At 46.3% G+C, this 16,721-nt stretch overlaps 1 protein-coding gene across 1 annotated transcript in view; it reads left to right on the forward strand.

The window, feature by feature from the left end:
- Positions 1–1,325: 1,325 nt before the first annotated feature.
- AGPS (alkylglycerone phosphate synthase) overlaps positions 1,326–16,721 on the forward strand; it is a 177,821-nt gene continuing 162,425 nt past the window's right edge. Inside the window, exon 1 of the mRNA XM_044304288.1 lies at positions 1,326–1,614. Coding sequence (XP_044160223.1) covers positions 1,478–1,614 — 137 coding nt within the window. The 5' untranslated portion in view covers positions 1,326–1,477. The remainder of the gene's footprint in view (positions 1,615–16,721) is intronic.

Here is a 16,721-nt window from a genome sequence, read left to right on the forward strand (position 1 = left end):
ATAAGGGAAAATAATAATGATCGGGTCTCCATACCGATCGTCTCCTAGCAACCGTGCGTGAAAATCGCACCACATCCGCACTTGCTTGCGGAGGCTTGCGATTTTCACGCAGTCCCATTCACTTCTATGGGGCCTGCGTGGAAAACGCACAATATAGAGCATGCTGCGATTTTCACGCAACGCACAAGTCATGAGTGAAAATCACCGCTCATGTGCACAGCCCCATAGAAATGAATGGGTCCTGATTCAGTGCGGGTGCAATGCGTTCAACTCACGCATCGCATCCGCGCGGAATACTCGCCCGTGTGAAAGGGGCCTAAGACAGGTTTGCCATGCAAATGATAGGAATAAAATAGACGCGGACGACAATCTTGTGTGCCTCCGTGTTTTTTTAGCGGTCCCATTGACTTGAAAGGGTCCGCGAACCGTTTTCCACAGACAAGAATAGGACAGGTTATATTTTTTTGACGGACTGGAACCACGGATCACGGACGCGGATGGCAAATGGTGCACTATCCGCATTTTCAACGGCTCCATAGAAATGAATGGGTCTGCACCTGAAACGCTAAAATCGGCGGAACGGACACGGACGCAAACAACGGTCGTGTGCATGAGGCCTAAAGGTGACAGGTTCATGTCACACTGCGAACGCAGCAAAGTAACAAGGAGGGTTGCTGTTTTTCTTCCATCCCCCATGAAAGAGTTAATAAAAGCTAATTTAATTTTTTTTTTTATCTATAGGGCAAGACAGTGCGCCCGAAATATAGAGCCTTAGGGCTCATGCACGCAACCGTATGTCATTTGCGGTCCATAAAATACAGATCTGCAAAAAAGAAAACAGATTACATCCGTGTGACTTCCATGTTGCATCAGTTTTTTGGGCGGGTCCATTGTAACAGTGCCTGTCCTTGTCTGAAAAACGGACAAGAATAGGACCTAATATTTTTTCGCGGAGCGGAAATATGAACGCTGAGTCATTTCCGTTTTTTTCCCCAGCCCCATTGAAATGAACGGACTTGTAAAAAAAATTAAAAAAAACGGAATGGAAACGGAAGAAAAATACCTTCTTGAGCATGAGCCCTAACCCACAAAAACAAGCCCTCAGACAGGTACTTGTCCTCAGGGAAAAAAACGCACGGCTGTTCCAATTTATGGAATAAAAAAAAAAACCTTCTGGAAGATTCCGCCTGTCAGGAGATTCTCCGCCGTCTACCCCAGAGACCGTTCTCACTACGCCGCTACATCCGTTATCACACGCTGGACCGTTTCCCCCACACCCTAAGGGGACGCCCGGCTATAGATCACGTGACGCGGCGCCCCGCCCCCTCCTAGCAGGTGAACCAGGAAGCGAGGAGCGGGAGACGGCAGCGTTCTGCGGTTGCTTAGTAACGGCCTTCGCGCGGTATGACGGGAAGCCACACAGTACCCACGCTGTGACCTCTCCCCCAGGCCCCCCTCCTTCGTACAACACGGAAGCATGGCGACCGCCCAGGGATCCCCGGTGTCCGCTTGTTCGCAGCGCAGGCTGAGGATCATCTCCGGGCACTTACAGGCCGCAGCCCTGACTCCCAACCAGTGCAAGGCCCCGGTAGCTCCTTCCATCCCTAAGAAGCGGTAGGTGTGGCGGGCACAGCAGGTGGGTGTGCGGGAGGAGGGCAGGGAGCGGTCTGTGGATGTGACAGGAGAGGCACGCTGGGCAGTGACACCTGTGCAGGAGTCTCTGCTGGTCCTGGCAGGTGCCCTCTGACCTGGGGGCCCCAGGGTGCAGACCTTGCTGGAGGGTCCCTCTATCCTCACAGGGGCGCAGGGTGTGAACCAGAATTTCCGCACCAAGATCCCCGTGTGTTACCTGTGGATTTGTTGGCGGATCTGATGCGGTTTATCCCCAGATCTCAAAATCCGCGTGGCTATCTCCAGCGACGGAATGGAGCAGCGGTGCGCCTCCGTCCATTTCAAGGGGAGCTCGACAGGACCCCCCACCAATCTAATAGTTGTCCCCTATCCCCCTTTTTGTGACCGGAATACCCCCAAGGGGCCTAGGCCAACCCCTACAAGTCAGACCCATCTTGTTAGCCCTCCCCGTAAGGTCTGGTGAATGCAGTCAGGTGGGCGACGCTCTCCCGACATTCGCCAAACGCAGACTTGTCCATCAGGCTGTCAGATAGAGAGGCGCGAGTCGTCACTCCACAGGACACGTTTCCAGAATCCAGCGGTGACGCGCTTCACACCGCTCCATCTGACACTTGGCGCTGTGCATGGTGATGTAAGGCTGGCATGCCGCTGTTCAGCCTGGCAACCCATGCCACGAAGCTCCTGGCACAGCACAGACTTTGTGCTGACGTTTAGGTCTCTGCGCTTATGGAGTCAGCACTCGGTCGCCCCGCTCTGTGACTTCGCCAGGTCTCCGCTTCGCGGCTGACTTGCTGTGGTACCTAAGCGCCTCTGCTTTGCAGTGATACCGCTCAGAGCTGATGGCGGCGTCTCTAGGAGGGAAGACATTTCAGGAACTGAATAGAACGGACGCCTCCTACTACAGGACCACGCTGGAAATCAATCGGCTCTTTAGAACGAGCCATTCTTTTACCCACTGCATGGCTGGGGGCTGGATTTTATACACCTGTGGCGATGGGACTGAATGAAACGCTTGAATTCAGTGTTGAAGAGGAGCGTCCCAATACTGCTCTCCATGTTGTGTGATTGCACATGGGTGTGACCTGACAGGGTAATGGCTAGGAATGTAGGGTACGGCCGCGCGGTCGGCTTTCCTCAAGCAGTTTTGGAAAACAAAATCATGAATGGATCATAAAAGGAGAGAAAGTCTACATGGGACTTTTTTATTTTTTTTATTCAGTCCTGGTTTTGGCCTCCAAAACTGCATCAGGAAACCTAGCCTTATTTTGTAAGTTATTTATATTTTTATTTTTTTGCCTGATTTTTGCTTAAAAATGAAATAAAATCTGACCATCCGGCCGTTGCTCTGACTTGTGATCGCGCTGAATGCATCTGTTATGTATGTGGGGCATTTTTCATGATAAATAACGGGCGGATTGTGCTGAGCGCACGCTTCGTAGGACATCTTTCTGCAGAACAATCAGATTTATACATGCAGAGGTGGAACAATCCGGGTATTATGTTCATTCATACTGCCCGAGCGTCTCCAGTCCTGTGCCATCCTCGCCAGTGTGAAGCCGTGGCACCCTCATATTGTACTGGAAGTACAGTGATGATTCCCGCTGATCCTACATGAGCATCGCACCCCAAAAAATGCTCACTTTTACAGGATTTTCCAGCTGCTCACCCCTTGCATTTCCAAGGAAAGCTGCTGTCAGCTACACATGAATGGCCATAAGGGCTCATGCACACCACCGGATGTATTTTGCGGTCCGTAAAACATAAATCCGCAAAAAATACAGATGAGATCTGTGTGCATTCTGCATTTTACGGAACGGAACAGCTGGCTCCTAATAGGACAGTCCTATCCTTGTTCGTAATGCGAACGGTGATAGGACATGATTTTATTTAATTTTTTTGCGGAACAGACATGCGGACATACGGAATGCACACAGTGTAACTTCCGTGTTTTTTGTGACCCATTGAAATGAATAGTCCCGCATACGGTTCGCAATAAAAAAAGAAACGGACACAAAGAATATATGCTTGTGTGCATGAGGCCTAATACGGTCTCATTTCTGTGCCATTAAAGGGGTTTTCCAAGACTTTTAGGGCTCATGCAGATTACCATTGGATGGTCCACGAATTGCGGATCCACAAAACGCAAATGGCAGCTGTGTGCATTCCGTATTTTGCGGAACAGAACAGCTGGCCCCTAAAAGAGCAGTCCTATCCTTGTCTGTAATGCGGACAATAATAGGACATTTGCAGAATGGCTATGCGACATATGGAAACGGAACATGCACTGAGTCATTGTCATTTGCGTTTTTTTGTGGACCAGTTGAAGTGAATGGTTTGGCATATGGACCACAAAAAAAACCCAGAATGGACACGGAAAAAGAAAATTGTTCATGTGCACAAGCTCTTATACCAGACATCCTCAAACTGCGGCCCTCCAGCTGTTGTAAAACTACAACTCCCACAATGCCCTGCTGCAGGCTTATACCTGTAGGCTGTTCGGGCATGCTGGGAGTTGTAGTTTTGCAACAGCTGGAGGGCCGCAGTTTGAGGATCCCTGCCTTATACTGATGACCTATCCTTTGGTCACTACAGCGAGCGCCGGTGCTTTATCAAACAGCTGACCCCCACCGATCAGATACTGATGACCTCTCCAGCTCATAGGTCATCAGTATAAAAGTCTCAGAAAACCCCTTTAATCCTGACCCGAGTCTAATGACGCACGGCACGATTCCCTCTAACGGTCTCCGTTCGGGTCATTGGTGGGCAGTCTGTAATTTACGGATGTAACACGAACGCTAAACGTGGAGGCGTTACACCCTTTGACCGTGACTTGACTGGAAAAATTTGTAGTAATCAATTGTCTGGTTTGAAAAACTTGACACATACGAATGGTCTCTGACAGTTCCTCAGAAGCGGAGGGTGATTTCTCACTGCGTTTTGCACGTGAAAGCTCCCAGGACGTAGTCACCCAGCGAAGACCAGAAGTGAGTCCTCCTGGCCTCTGTGGCGTCGCTAGATGTTGGTCCATCTTTTGGCTGTTACCAGTCGGGGGCGTGTCCCTGTACTGTCTGACGCTGGCAGCACTGATTGGATGGTGTCAGACTGTGCAGGGTCACACCCCCGACTGGTGACACCCATCTGAACCTTCACTGCAAACTGTTAGTGTTTCATTCATAACTTCTAGCAGGAATAATAAAGGAACGGCACATCGTAGTCATAAGAATGGATGCTCCAGAATTATCACATGGAGGAGAGCTGACAGGTCCTCTTTAATTTGGATTTTTTTTTTTTTTTACAATTTTCTGGAGTGAAAACCTCTTCAGCTCACCAATCGTAAGCATATTTCCTTTATTACAGGTGGTTATCAGTGCGACGGCTTGTTATCGCCCGCGCCGTATCAGTTATTGCTCGCTGCTGCGGTTGTAAAATGTGATTGATTGTTTTTTGTGACTGATGGCGAATATGTTGTTTGCTGTTTGTCAAAGGGGTGGGGATAGGTCCGTGTCCGTCCGTGAAATCCCTCTGTGCGATTATTCTGGGACAGACCTGTGGTGATTATCAGTTCATGCAGAAGGGCAGACCCCCGACATACATGTGAGACACCCCCGACATACATGTGAGACGCCCCCCGCCACCATTCTGCTTTATAGAAGGCCGACGGATAACTTGTGAAGTAGAATCCGCTCTATGGTATTTTATAAGGGAAAACTTTTTTGCTTTTTATATATTTTTTTTAATTTCATACTTTTTGCTAGTTCTGTTTTACTACTGTTAGGCTGGTGGTACTTTTATAGTTAAACGGTTGTCTCACTTCAGCAGATGGCATTTACAATGTAGAGAAATTTACTACAAGGCACTTACTAATGTATTGTGATTGTCTATATTGCCTCCTTTGCTGGCTGGATTCATATTTCCATCACATTATACACTGTCGTATTCAGGGTTTTGGCCACTGCTGCAGCGCAGATACCAGAGGGCCAGACGCTTTTTCCTATAGTGTGCAAGCGTGACCATCACTGCTGGATTGCAGGGTGGTCGTAACCATGGAAATGAGCAGTGTATAATGTGATGGGAAAATGAATCCAGCCAGCAAAGGAGGCAATATGGACAATCGCAATACATTAGTAAGTTACTTTCTCTACATAATGCCATTTACTGAAGTGAGACAACCCCTTCAAGGTTTTCCAGTAATGTATATAGATGACCTATCCTCAGGATAGGTCTCAGCAATGTGGACACACATGAACATGGGACCAACACAGATGTCTTCAGCTGCCAAGTGCACATGGAACAGGGCAGCCGGTGTCATAGGTACAAAACTGCTGACAGATGCCCTTTAAAGTTTCCCTGAACTCTAGGAATACTTTTGATAGGTCATGGCAACATATCAAAAGTGTCAATGGGGGTCTGAATACTGAGACCCCCCCCCCGACGATTGCTAGAATGAGGAGAGAGAAGCGCCCACCTCCTGCAGGAGACTGAAGCGAGACAGACCATAGGGCCCGTGTGAGCGCTTCTCTCTCCTCATTCTAGCGTTTGGCTGGGGGTCTCAGCCCCTGGACCGCCACCAATTAAAAGTTTTGATATGTTGTTGTTACATATTAAACATTTTCCTTAAAGGGAACCTGTCACCGGGATTTTGGCCATAGAGCTGGGGACATGGGCTGCTAGATGGCTGCTAGCACATCCGCAATATCCAGTCCCCATAGCTCTGTGTGCTTTTATTGTGTAAAAATAACGACTTGATGCATATGCAAATTAACCTGAGAGGAGTCCTGTCCCTGAGATGAGTCCTGTATGTGAGATGAGTCAGGGACAGGACTCATCTCAGGTTAATTTGCATATGTATCAAATCGGTTTTTTGACACAATAAAAGCACACAGAGCTATGGGGACTGGGTATTGCGGATGTGCTAGCGGCCATCTAGCAACCCATGTCCTCAGCTCTATACACAAAATCCCGGTGACAGGTTCCCTTTAAGTATGGGGACAGTTTAATGCTTCTTTTTAGTTTTTAACACTTTCTATTCTGTTTTTAAAAAGAATGTTTCTCTCTGGAAACCCCTTAAATTGTGAATTACTGCAATTTCCTGGAGCTTTGCGTGATGTAATTGGCAGTTACCAAAATGTATTATAGAACATGCAGCGAATTGCATTTCCTGATGGCTTCATTGTGCCTTGCCGCCAAAATCTCCTAAGTGCCATGAGTCCAGCAATCTGCGCGGGTGATGGCCTTCACGCTGTCATTGGCCATTTCTACGGAAAGGATACAAGCCGTTTGTGTCCAGCTGCAGAAATAGCCTATGGCGCCTGGAACAACGGATCATAAATTGTCAGGAGTCGGGGTGCCGCCGCAGCATTCTGGGTTTTTGATGCACTTTTTGAAAACAAAACGAGGAGTGGATTCAAAATGGAGAAGTCGTATCACTCCTTAAAGGGGTATTCCTGTTGTTTGCAGTTATCCCCTATCCTGTGGATACCTATTCGGTGGGGGTCCTACCTCTGGAACTCCCACCGCTCATGAGAACGGACGCCCTGCAGCCCCCCTGAAATGAACACAGCGGCTGGTTGCTCATGAGTGTGCCCGCCCCCCCAATATGTTTCTATGGGAGTTCTAGAGGTAGCCGAGCTCTGTACTCTCTCTTGAACTCCCTTAGAAATAAATGGATCAACCACAGGTAGGACCCCCACCGACCGGAATAGCCTCTAGGTGTAATGGCAGCGCCCCCGTTGCTGCTAGAGGCTCATTTGCATATGTTAAAACTTCACTTTTCTCAGCAATGCAGGCACGAATGAACATGGGACCAACACAGATTCCTACAGCTGCCAAGCATAAATGTAACAGGTCAGCCAGTCTCATAGGGACAAAACTGCTGACAGATGCCCTTTTAATTATATTATTAAGCTCTGTATAAAAAGTTTAATGGGTTCTTCCAAATGATCGTACAGGAGGCCTCTCTCATTGAATGGGATGACGTACCGGGCACAGGAACTTGTACGAATGGGCATCTACAGGTATAAAACTCTGTTCTGATTGTTTCATACCACGGAGATCAGCCCCCATCTCCCTTCAACATTGATAGCCGATCCTAAGGATAGGGCCCCTCCACCATTACGATACTACAGATGACCATGCATCGCGTGCCCTGGTAATTTGCATTCTGGGTAGCATTGCGCAGTAATCTGACGTCGGGGGAGTTGGCTCTTCCATAGCATTAGAGGAGCTCAGGGGTCTGTCTGTCATCAGGCTCGATGGCTATTTCCAGTATGACCAGCTGCGTTGTCCTCCAGTATCGGTACGTGAAGCATTTACCGAGTGACTCAACTTCTAAATATTGTGTGTAGAAATAACCCGGGATTAGCAGTGTGTGCAAAATGATCAGCGGGCGTGCTGGAGCTCCGGCTGTTTGCCGCTGATCTTTACTTTCACTAGGGTCCACATACACAGCAATTTGGGAAGGGCTTTTTTTTTTTTTTTTTTTTTTTTTTTTGGGTCAATTGAAATTTTCTTTTTGCTGCAGTTTTTGTGTTATGATGTTTTCTAAATGGCTGTGTGAAGAATTTTTTTTTTCTGGCTTTTTTTCCTAATGAGATGTAAAAACGCCAGAGCTACAGCGTGCTGCTCTTTTTGAAAAGGAGGCAGCAAAACAACAAACACCTCCTAAGGCCTCTTGCACACAAACTTTGTGCATCCATTCCGTGCATTGGGGACCGCAATTTGCACGGGCGCCGTCCGCGAACTGTCCGCACTGCAAAAAATTTTTTGGGGTGGTGCAAAGGCACGGATAGAAACACCACGGAAGCACTCCGTAGTGCTTCCGTGGGGTTCCAATCCGTGCTTATGTTCCGCATCTCCATGATTGCGGACCCATTCAAGTTAAGGGATCCGCATCCGTGATACGGAGTGCACACAGGGGGTGCCCGTGTAGTGCGCACCCGCCGTATGCAGGCCGCAATATGGCCGCGGACACACAACATTCGTGTGCAAGAGGCCTAATGAACAACAACACCAGTAGTGTTTCATATATCCTCTAGGCCTGTGATGGCTAACCTCCGGCACTCCAGCTGTGTTAAAACTACAACTCCCAAAATGTACACTTGCTAGGCTGTTCTCAGAATTCCACAGAAATGAATGGAGCATGCTGGGAGTCGTAGTTTCACCACCGCTGGAGTCCCGGAGGTTAGCCATCACTGCCCTAGACCTTCAGCTGACATCTGCAGCTAGTGTTTTTGCAGCAAAAGTACAGAAGAACCGCCACTACAAACACGAAAGGGCGCCTTCACGCACGCTGTGGATTTTGTTGCAGAATTTTCCGCGACCGAAAATCATTTCCATTCATTTGAATGGGACGGCAAGCACACCGATTTCTGCAGGCCTCGTTCAGATGAATGGAACTGATTTTCAGTCGTGGAAAATTCTGCAACAATATCCACAACGTGTGAAGGCGATCTCGTGCCTCATCCGCATTTTCTGCAGACAGCACACGTGCCCAATGATTTGATTGTGCTTGTTCACACACCAGAATTTTTTTTTTACTGCCCGTGGCTCAGTAAAAAAATTAAATGACGGAGACATGCACTACTTTAGTCCGTGATGTGGAACAAACCCGCACATTGAAGTCTACGGCTCCGTGAAAATCATGGACACAACACAGATGGCATCCATGTTGCTTCCGTTTTTCACTAAAGACTGATAGGAGATGGTTTGGAAATTAATTTTCAGCTCGGCAGCATCTGTGGATTATGGACTACACGCGGAGGGTAAAAACTGACACACAGACTAAGTACGGATCCTTTACGGATGAACCGGACACTTTTTTTCCACTGACATCAAACTGACACGGAAATGTGGGCGAGGCCTCAGTGTTCGGTCAGTGATTGTGAGCTGAAACCAGGTGCAGATCTTATCGCTGATGTCTGTGGAGGCTCCAGTCCTGGGGTTGGCTCACAATTCACTGACCAAACACTGGGGGTCATTTACAAATGCTGGCTTTTTATACTGGTCTTTGATTCCCCCCCTTCTACTGCCGGAGGGTTTGCCTAATTTATGACGAGGTGCGTCCATGTGCCTGGAGTAGAAACTATTCCAGGCCCTATTACACTGACAGATAATCGCTAAGATCATCGATAACAAGCGTTTGTAGGAATATAAATGTATAAAATACAAGTTTTATAGAATCTTTTCCCATAAATCTATATTCCGATCTGCTCAGCTCCTCCTGCTCTATCACAGGCTGCCTGCAGGTTATTTAGCATTTTCATGGTGACAGGAACCCTTTAGGGGATTTTCCGTATTGATGACCTCAGGATAGGTCACCAGTATCTCTGTCCACTGTGTAGTGGCCGGGGTCCTGCATCTCTGACATTATAGGAAATAGATCCTCGGCCGTACAGTTTAGGCTACTTTCACACTTGCGTTGTTGTTTTCCGGTATTGAGGATCTCAATACCGGAAAAAAAAAGTTTCCCTTTTAGTCATCATGCATTCTGAATAGAAAGAGACCCGTTCAGGATGCATCAGGATGTCTTCCGTTCCGGCAGCATTCCTGTTTTGTGACCGGACACAAAACCGCTGCAAGCTGCTGTTTTGTGTCTGTTCATAAAAACGGATCCGGCACTGAAAGCAATGTATCCGTCACTAATTGATTTTCAATGTATTCAGTGACTGATACTTTTTTATTTTTTTTTCCCGTTTTGATCTCGCACAACCGCATCCTATCGGAACGCATGCATCCTGATGTGCAAAATCAAAACGGATCTGTTTAATTCCGATATTGAGATCCTCTGCCGGCTCTCAATACCGGAATTAGGCCTCATGCACACGACCGTTTTTCGGGTCCACATCCGAGCTGCGTTTTTTGCGGCTCGGGGGCGGACCCATTCACTTCAATAGGGCCGCAAAAGATGCGGACAGCACTCTCTGTGCTGTCCGCATCCGTTGCTCCGTTCCGAGGCCCCGCAAAAAAAATATAGCACGTCCTATTCTTGTCCGTTTTGCGGACAAGAATAAACATGTCTACAATGGGCCGCCCGTTTCGTTCTGCAAATTGTGGAAGGCACACCGGCGGCTTCAGTTTGCGCACCGCAAAAAAAACGGCACGGTCGTGTGCATGAGGCCTTAACAACACAAGTGTGAAAGTAGCCTTATATGATTATCGGCAGCACATCTCATGTGTCAGTGACTTTCTAAAACTAGCCAATCGTCGTTTGTTATACAGTAGCCGGAGGTCTTCACAGATATTGCAGTGACTCCTCGGACTTGGTATGAAGACTGGCACTCGCTGGTATACAATTATATTTACGTGACAATAAAAGCAAAAAGAAGTTGCAACTTATCAGTGATGCCGACTGTCTTTTTTCTGACCTCTGACTTGGTGTCAGCCCTGATGCACCTTTTGGCAAAACCTTAGGGCTTATTCAGACGGCTATTTCAATGGGGCCGCAAAAGAGTCTAATAGCACAACGTGTGCTGTCCGCATCCGTGGTTTCTGTTCCACTCCGCGAAAAAGATAGAGCTTGTCCTATTCTTGTCCCAAGAATAGGCATTTTCTATTATGGTTGCAGACATTTGTGGTCCGCAAATTGGAGAACGCACACAGCCGGCATCCATGTTTCGCGGATCCGCAAATTGTGGATCCACAAAGCACTACGCCCATCTGAATGGGCCCTTAGTCTAAGGCCTCTTGCACACGACCGTATGGCTTTTCAGTATTTTGCGGTCCACAAAAAATATGGATGACGTCTGTGTGTGCATAACGGAACAGCTGGCCCCTGATAGAACAGTACTATCCTTGTCCGTTATGTGGCCAATAATAGGACATATTCTATCTTTGAACGGAAATACGGAAGGCATACGGCATTTTTTTTGCAGATCCATTGAAATGAATGGTTCCGTATACGGAATGCAAAAAACGGAACGTAAACGGGGGAAAAAAAACGTTTGTGTGCAGGAGGCCTAATATTTATGGTAGATAAGGCTACTTTCACACTGGTGTTTGCCTCCATTCAGCCACCATTCCGCTCTGGAGGCGGACACCAAAACACTGCTTGCAGCGTTTTGCTGTCTGCCTGACGATGCAGAGCCAAACGGATCCGTCCTGACTTGCAATGTAAGTCAATGGGGACGGATCCGTTTTCACTGACACAATATAGTGCAATTGAAAACGGATCTGCCTCCCATTCACTTTCAATGTAAGTCAAAATGGATCTGTTTGCATTATTATTATTTTTTTTGTTCATGGTAATGCAAATGGATCCATTCTGAACGGATACAAGCGTTTGCATTATCGGTGCGGATCCGTCTGTGCAGATACCAAACGGATCTGCACCTAACGCAGGTGTGAAAGTAGCCTAAGTTGTTTCTTTATTTGTTTGCAGAGTAGTAAGTGTCCCCTAGCGTTACCTGTGGTGCCTCTGTTTTAGGGCTCATGCCCACCGCTGTGTGCCAGCCGGGCCTGTGCTGTGAATCGCAAATTGCGGTCCGCAATGCACGGGCACGAACGTGGTGCAGCCTCATGCGGATCGCGGACCCATTCACTTGAATTGCGTCCGCGGTCTGCATCTGATGGTCTGCACCGCAAAAAAGTAGTGCATGCACTACTTTTTTGCGGTGCGGAGGCATGGCCGTGGGGTTCCGATCTGTGCCTCTGTTCCACATCTCTGTGATTGCGGACCCGTTAAAGTGAATGGGTCCGCGATCCGTGGTGCACACGGCCGATGCTCGTGTATTGCAGACTCCCTGTATGCGAGCCGCAATATGGCCACCGCCGGGCAACTGCCGTGTGCATGAGCCCTTACTGTCGTGTCTATATTGGCATTTCCAGTAATGCGATTGTGGCCTACAGTGTAGATATTTAAGACGTTAGTATACTCTCCAATTGGTTATAATATAAAAAAAATAAAAGTTCTGTATGCAAAGTTACCACTGTCCCCATGCTGCATTCTGTTATATTTGATTCCCACGGCAATGTCCACCATAGCTTACGGCCAGCAGTGGTCACGCATGCACATATTTCTTGTCGCCATCCTCAGTGTCGGGCAAGAGAGAGGGGCTGGCACAGGAAGTCGGAGGGTGCACAGAGTGGCTCAGTGCACTGAAAGGGTATCTGTTGCATGTGCATAAAAAAAAAAAAAAGCCCTTTTCCCATAATAAAGAAAAACAGACATATTAGATATCGCTGCGGACTGGCTCTATGAAAATATAATCTGATCCACCATGTCAGATGAACTCCCACCTTGCCTCACAAAAAGTGTAATACTAAGCAATCAGAGTTGTATGTACCCCAAAATGGTGCCAATCAAACCGTCGCCTCATCTTGCGAAAAACAAGCCCCTACATAAGACAATTGCCCGAAAAAGAAGAAAAATATATGGCTTTCAGAAAACGGCAACACAAAAACAAGATTTATTTATTTTTTTCAAAAATGCTTTTGCTGTGTAAAACTTAATAAAAATATAGTCATATTAGGTATCGCTATGTCCGTAACAACCTGCTCTACAAAAACACCACATGATCGACCCCCTCAAGTGACCATAAAAATATATAAACTAAAATAAAAACTATTCCAAAACAGCCATTTTTAGTGACCTTGTCCCAAAAAGTGTAATATTGAATGTTGAAAACTCATAGTACCAATAAAAATTTCAATTCTTCATGCAAAAAAGTGAGCTCCTGCACAAGACGATCAGCAGAAAAATAAAAAAGATGGATTTGAAAAAATGGAGACTAAATTGCTTTATTATTAGGAATGAGCGAATTGACTTCGGATTAAACATCCGAAGTCGATTCGCATCAAACTTTGTTCTAATACTGTACGGAGCAGGAGCTGACTATTAGAATGTATTGGTTCACGAAGTACCTTGGAACCGAACCCGAGTTCAGAAAATGTGTGTTTTTTTTTTTTTTGTTTGTTTTTTTTACAGTACAAATTAATTTCTGAAGTTATTATGCAAAGTCTTGCAAGACTTCACGACGCAATAACTTTGGCTCTTCGGAGCCAATACATTCTAATACAGTCAGCTCCTGCTCCGTACAGTATTAGAACAAAGTTTGATGCGAATCGACTCCGAATGTTTCATCTGAATTCGGTTCGCTCATCCCTATTTATTATGTAACACGGCAATAAAATTTAAATAGACATTTGGTATCATTGCATCTGTAACAACCTGCTTTATAAAAATAACGCATGATCTCTCCTGTCAGCTAAATACTGTGCTAGAACAGCCATTTTTGGTTACCTTGCCTCACAAAAAGGATAATATTGAGTGATTAAAAACCATATGTACCCCAAAATAGTACTAATAAAACTGTCTCCTTAGGCCTCATGCACATGGCCGTTGTTGGCCGGTGCCTGTATTGTGGCCCTCAAACAGCAGGTCCACAATATACGGAAACTGGCCGTTTGTGCACCGCATCTCTGATGCGGACCCATTCACTTGAATGAATCCGCAATCCGGAAGATACAGTGCGGAACGGAGGAATGGAACCCCACAGAAGCACTACTTTTTTGCTGTGCGGATCGTGGACCCCTTTCAAGTGAATGGGTCAGCGTCCGCCTATGGTGGGCAAATGGTCGGTTCCACCTCCCCCTGAGGAAGCACAACGCGAATCACTTGTTGGGGTTGTTTTGAGGTGCCATACTGGGTCTGTATCATCCTGTGTGTGCGGTTTTGTATATCAATTTGGATGTATGTCCTGCTTGCTGCGTCATTTATGACCATGTATTTGGTGCCTCATCTGTTGTGTGCCCAATACCTTATATTCTTTTTTTTTTTTTTTAAACGTGCCCATAACAAAGTATCTTAATGTTTACAAATATATATATATATATATATATATATATATATATGTGTGTATAGAGTGCGTTCTTGATTGGTGCTGCTAGTTTGACGTATGCATCTGCATTGTTTCCAATGGGCCCTATGTTTATGGGTGTTCTTGTGGAACACCTAAAAGGTTAACAAAGTTTGTAAAATCATTTTTGAATAACTTGAGTAGCGTAGTTTCTAAAATGGGGTCCTTTATGGGGGGGTGGTTTCCCCTATGTAAGGCTACGTTCACATCTGCGCTTTTGCTGTCTGGTTTTTAGATCTCAAAACCACAGCAAAACGCTTTCATCATCATAATACAACTGGCGGCATCCGTTCTGAACGCATCCGGTTGTATTATATCGAAAATAATGAAACTGGATCCGGCACTCAAACCATTGCAAGTCAATGGGCACTGGATCCGTTTTTTTTCGTGTCCATTCTTCAGTTTCCCATTCCGCACACAAAAACGCAGTTTGCAGCGGTTTTGTGTCCGGCATTGGAACACAACAAACTGGAACTGAATGCATTCTGGTAAGATCGGAAGCCAAACTGTAGCGTTGTGCAGCAGTTTTGAGAGCCTGTGCCGGATCTCACAACGCAGATGTCAAAGTAGCCTAAAAAGTAGATATTTTTTGTTTGTGCTATTACAATTAGACCAGTTAGAAGCAAATCTGATGACCCCGGCCGCTCCTATCTGCTGTCCAGCGCTGTGGATCCAGGTTTGACAGGTAGTTGAGAATATTTATGGCTCATCTAACCGTGACGTACTTAAGCCCATGATGTTTGGCTTAACGCCTGGAGTCTCGTTTTTTCCCTGCGATCAGTCACTTACAGTAAACAGGAGAAAGGAGCCGCATTCCATTGTGATCTTCAGATGCTTGTCAGGAAGGAAGATTTCCTGACCACTGAAAGTGAAAGGCAGAAGAAGACTTCGGTTTTATGGCTGCAATTGGTTTAACGAGGCCAGTAAAGATCTTAAAGTCACCGGATGGTTGTTGGGTTACTAATATTTTCTATTTTAACATTTTTGGTGTGGATATTGTTATACGCAAGTAAAGTGCGACCCATCGGGACATTTTATTTCCTATTAGGTCATAGAGGGGCTTTCTACTCAGCTGTCTAAGAGTTTGACCCTTTAAAGAGGGTTCTGTGAGACTTGGCTATGATGACCTATCCTTCACCGAACATCTGGGAATGGGAGTAGTTCTGCTGTAACCTGGCGCGGCCAATACATAGGGAACAAAGCTGTTTAGTTCTGGCGCTGCACAGCTGATCGGATGGACTCCGAATCCCGACCACACGCCAATCTGATATTGTAGATCTGTTCTAAGCATAGGTCATTAATAGTTTAATCTCGGAGCACCCCTTTGAAACATCTATTTCAAATATGGATGATCACAGCACTCATTCAATTACTGGCTTTTCGTAGGGTGCTCGTCTGTGCGGGTCCCTAAATCCACCTATGGGACCCTATTCGTGTTCCATAATCAAATTGACAGCACTCCAAAATTGCAGGTGAAATATTTGTGATTTATTCAGCCGGACATAACTTTAGGCAACGTTTCGGGCTATAGGTAGCCCTTCATCAGGAGAGAAAATATTTCATGATGTTACAGGTATCCATCGTATAAGGGTCCATTCACATGTCCGTAAGTGTTTTGCGGATCCGCAAAACACGGACACCTGAAATGTGCGATCCGCAATTTGCGGACCACACATCACAGACACTATAATAGAAAATGCCTTTTCTGGTCCGGAATAGCAGATCCCGAAAAAATGGATGCTGATCCCGGAAATGTGGATTCGCATCCATTTCAGCCCTATTGAAAGTGAATGGGTCCGCAAGTTGCGAAACGAATGCGGACCCAAATTACGGACGTGTGAATGGACCCTTAACAATACATTCGTACAGTTTTGATATTGCAATCGATGACAATGGGTTATGCTTAAACTCCCCCCCCCCCCCCGTCAATGTACCTTTGTATTTTTTTTTATATATCTGTACCGCCTTAGGCCTCTTTCACACAACCGTTTTTTTCCACGTTTACTGGCCGTTTTTTGCGTTCCGTATACGAAACCATTCATTTCAATAGTTCCGCAAAAAAAAACGGAATGTACTTCGTATGCATTCCGTTTCCGTATTTCAGTTTTTCCGTTCTGTTTAGGGTCCATTCACACGTCCGTAATTTGGGTCCGCATTCATTCCGCAATTTGCAGACCCATTCACTTTCAATAGGGCTGGAACGGATGCAAATCCACATTTCCTGGATCCGCATCCGCA

Source organism: Bufo gargarizans, chromosome 8, assembly GCF_014858855.1.
Source record: "Bufo gargarizans isolate SCDJY-AF-19 chromosome 8, ASM1485885v1, whole genome shotgun sequence".
NCBI classification, from domain to species: Eukaryota; Metazoa; Chordata; class Amphibia; order Anura; family Bufonidae; genus Bufo; species Bufo gargarizans.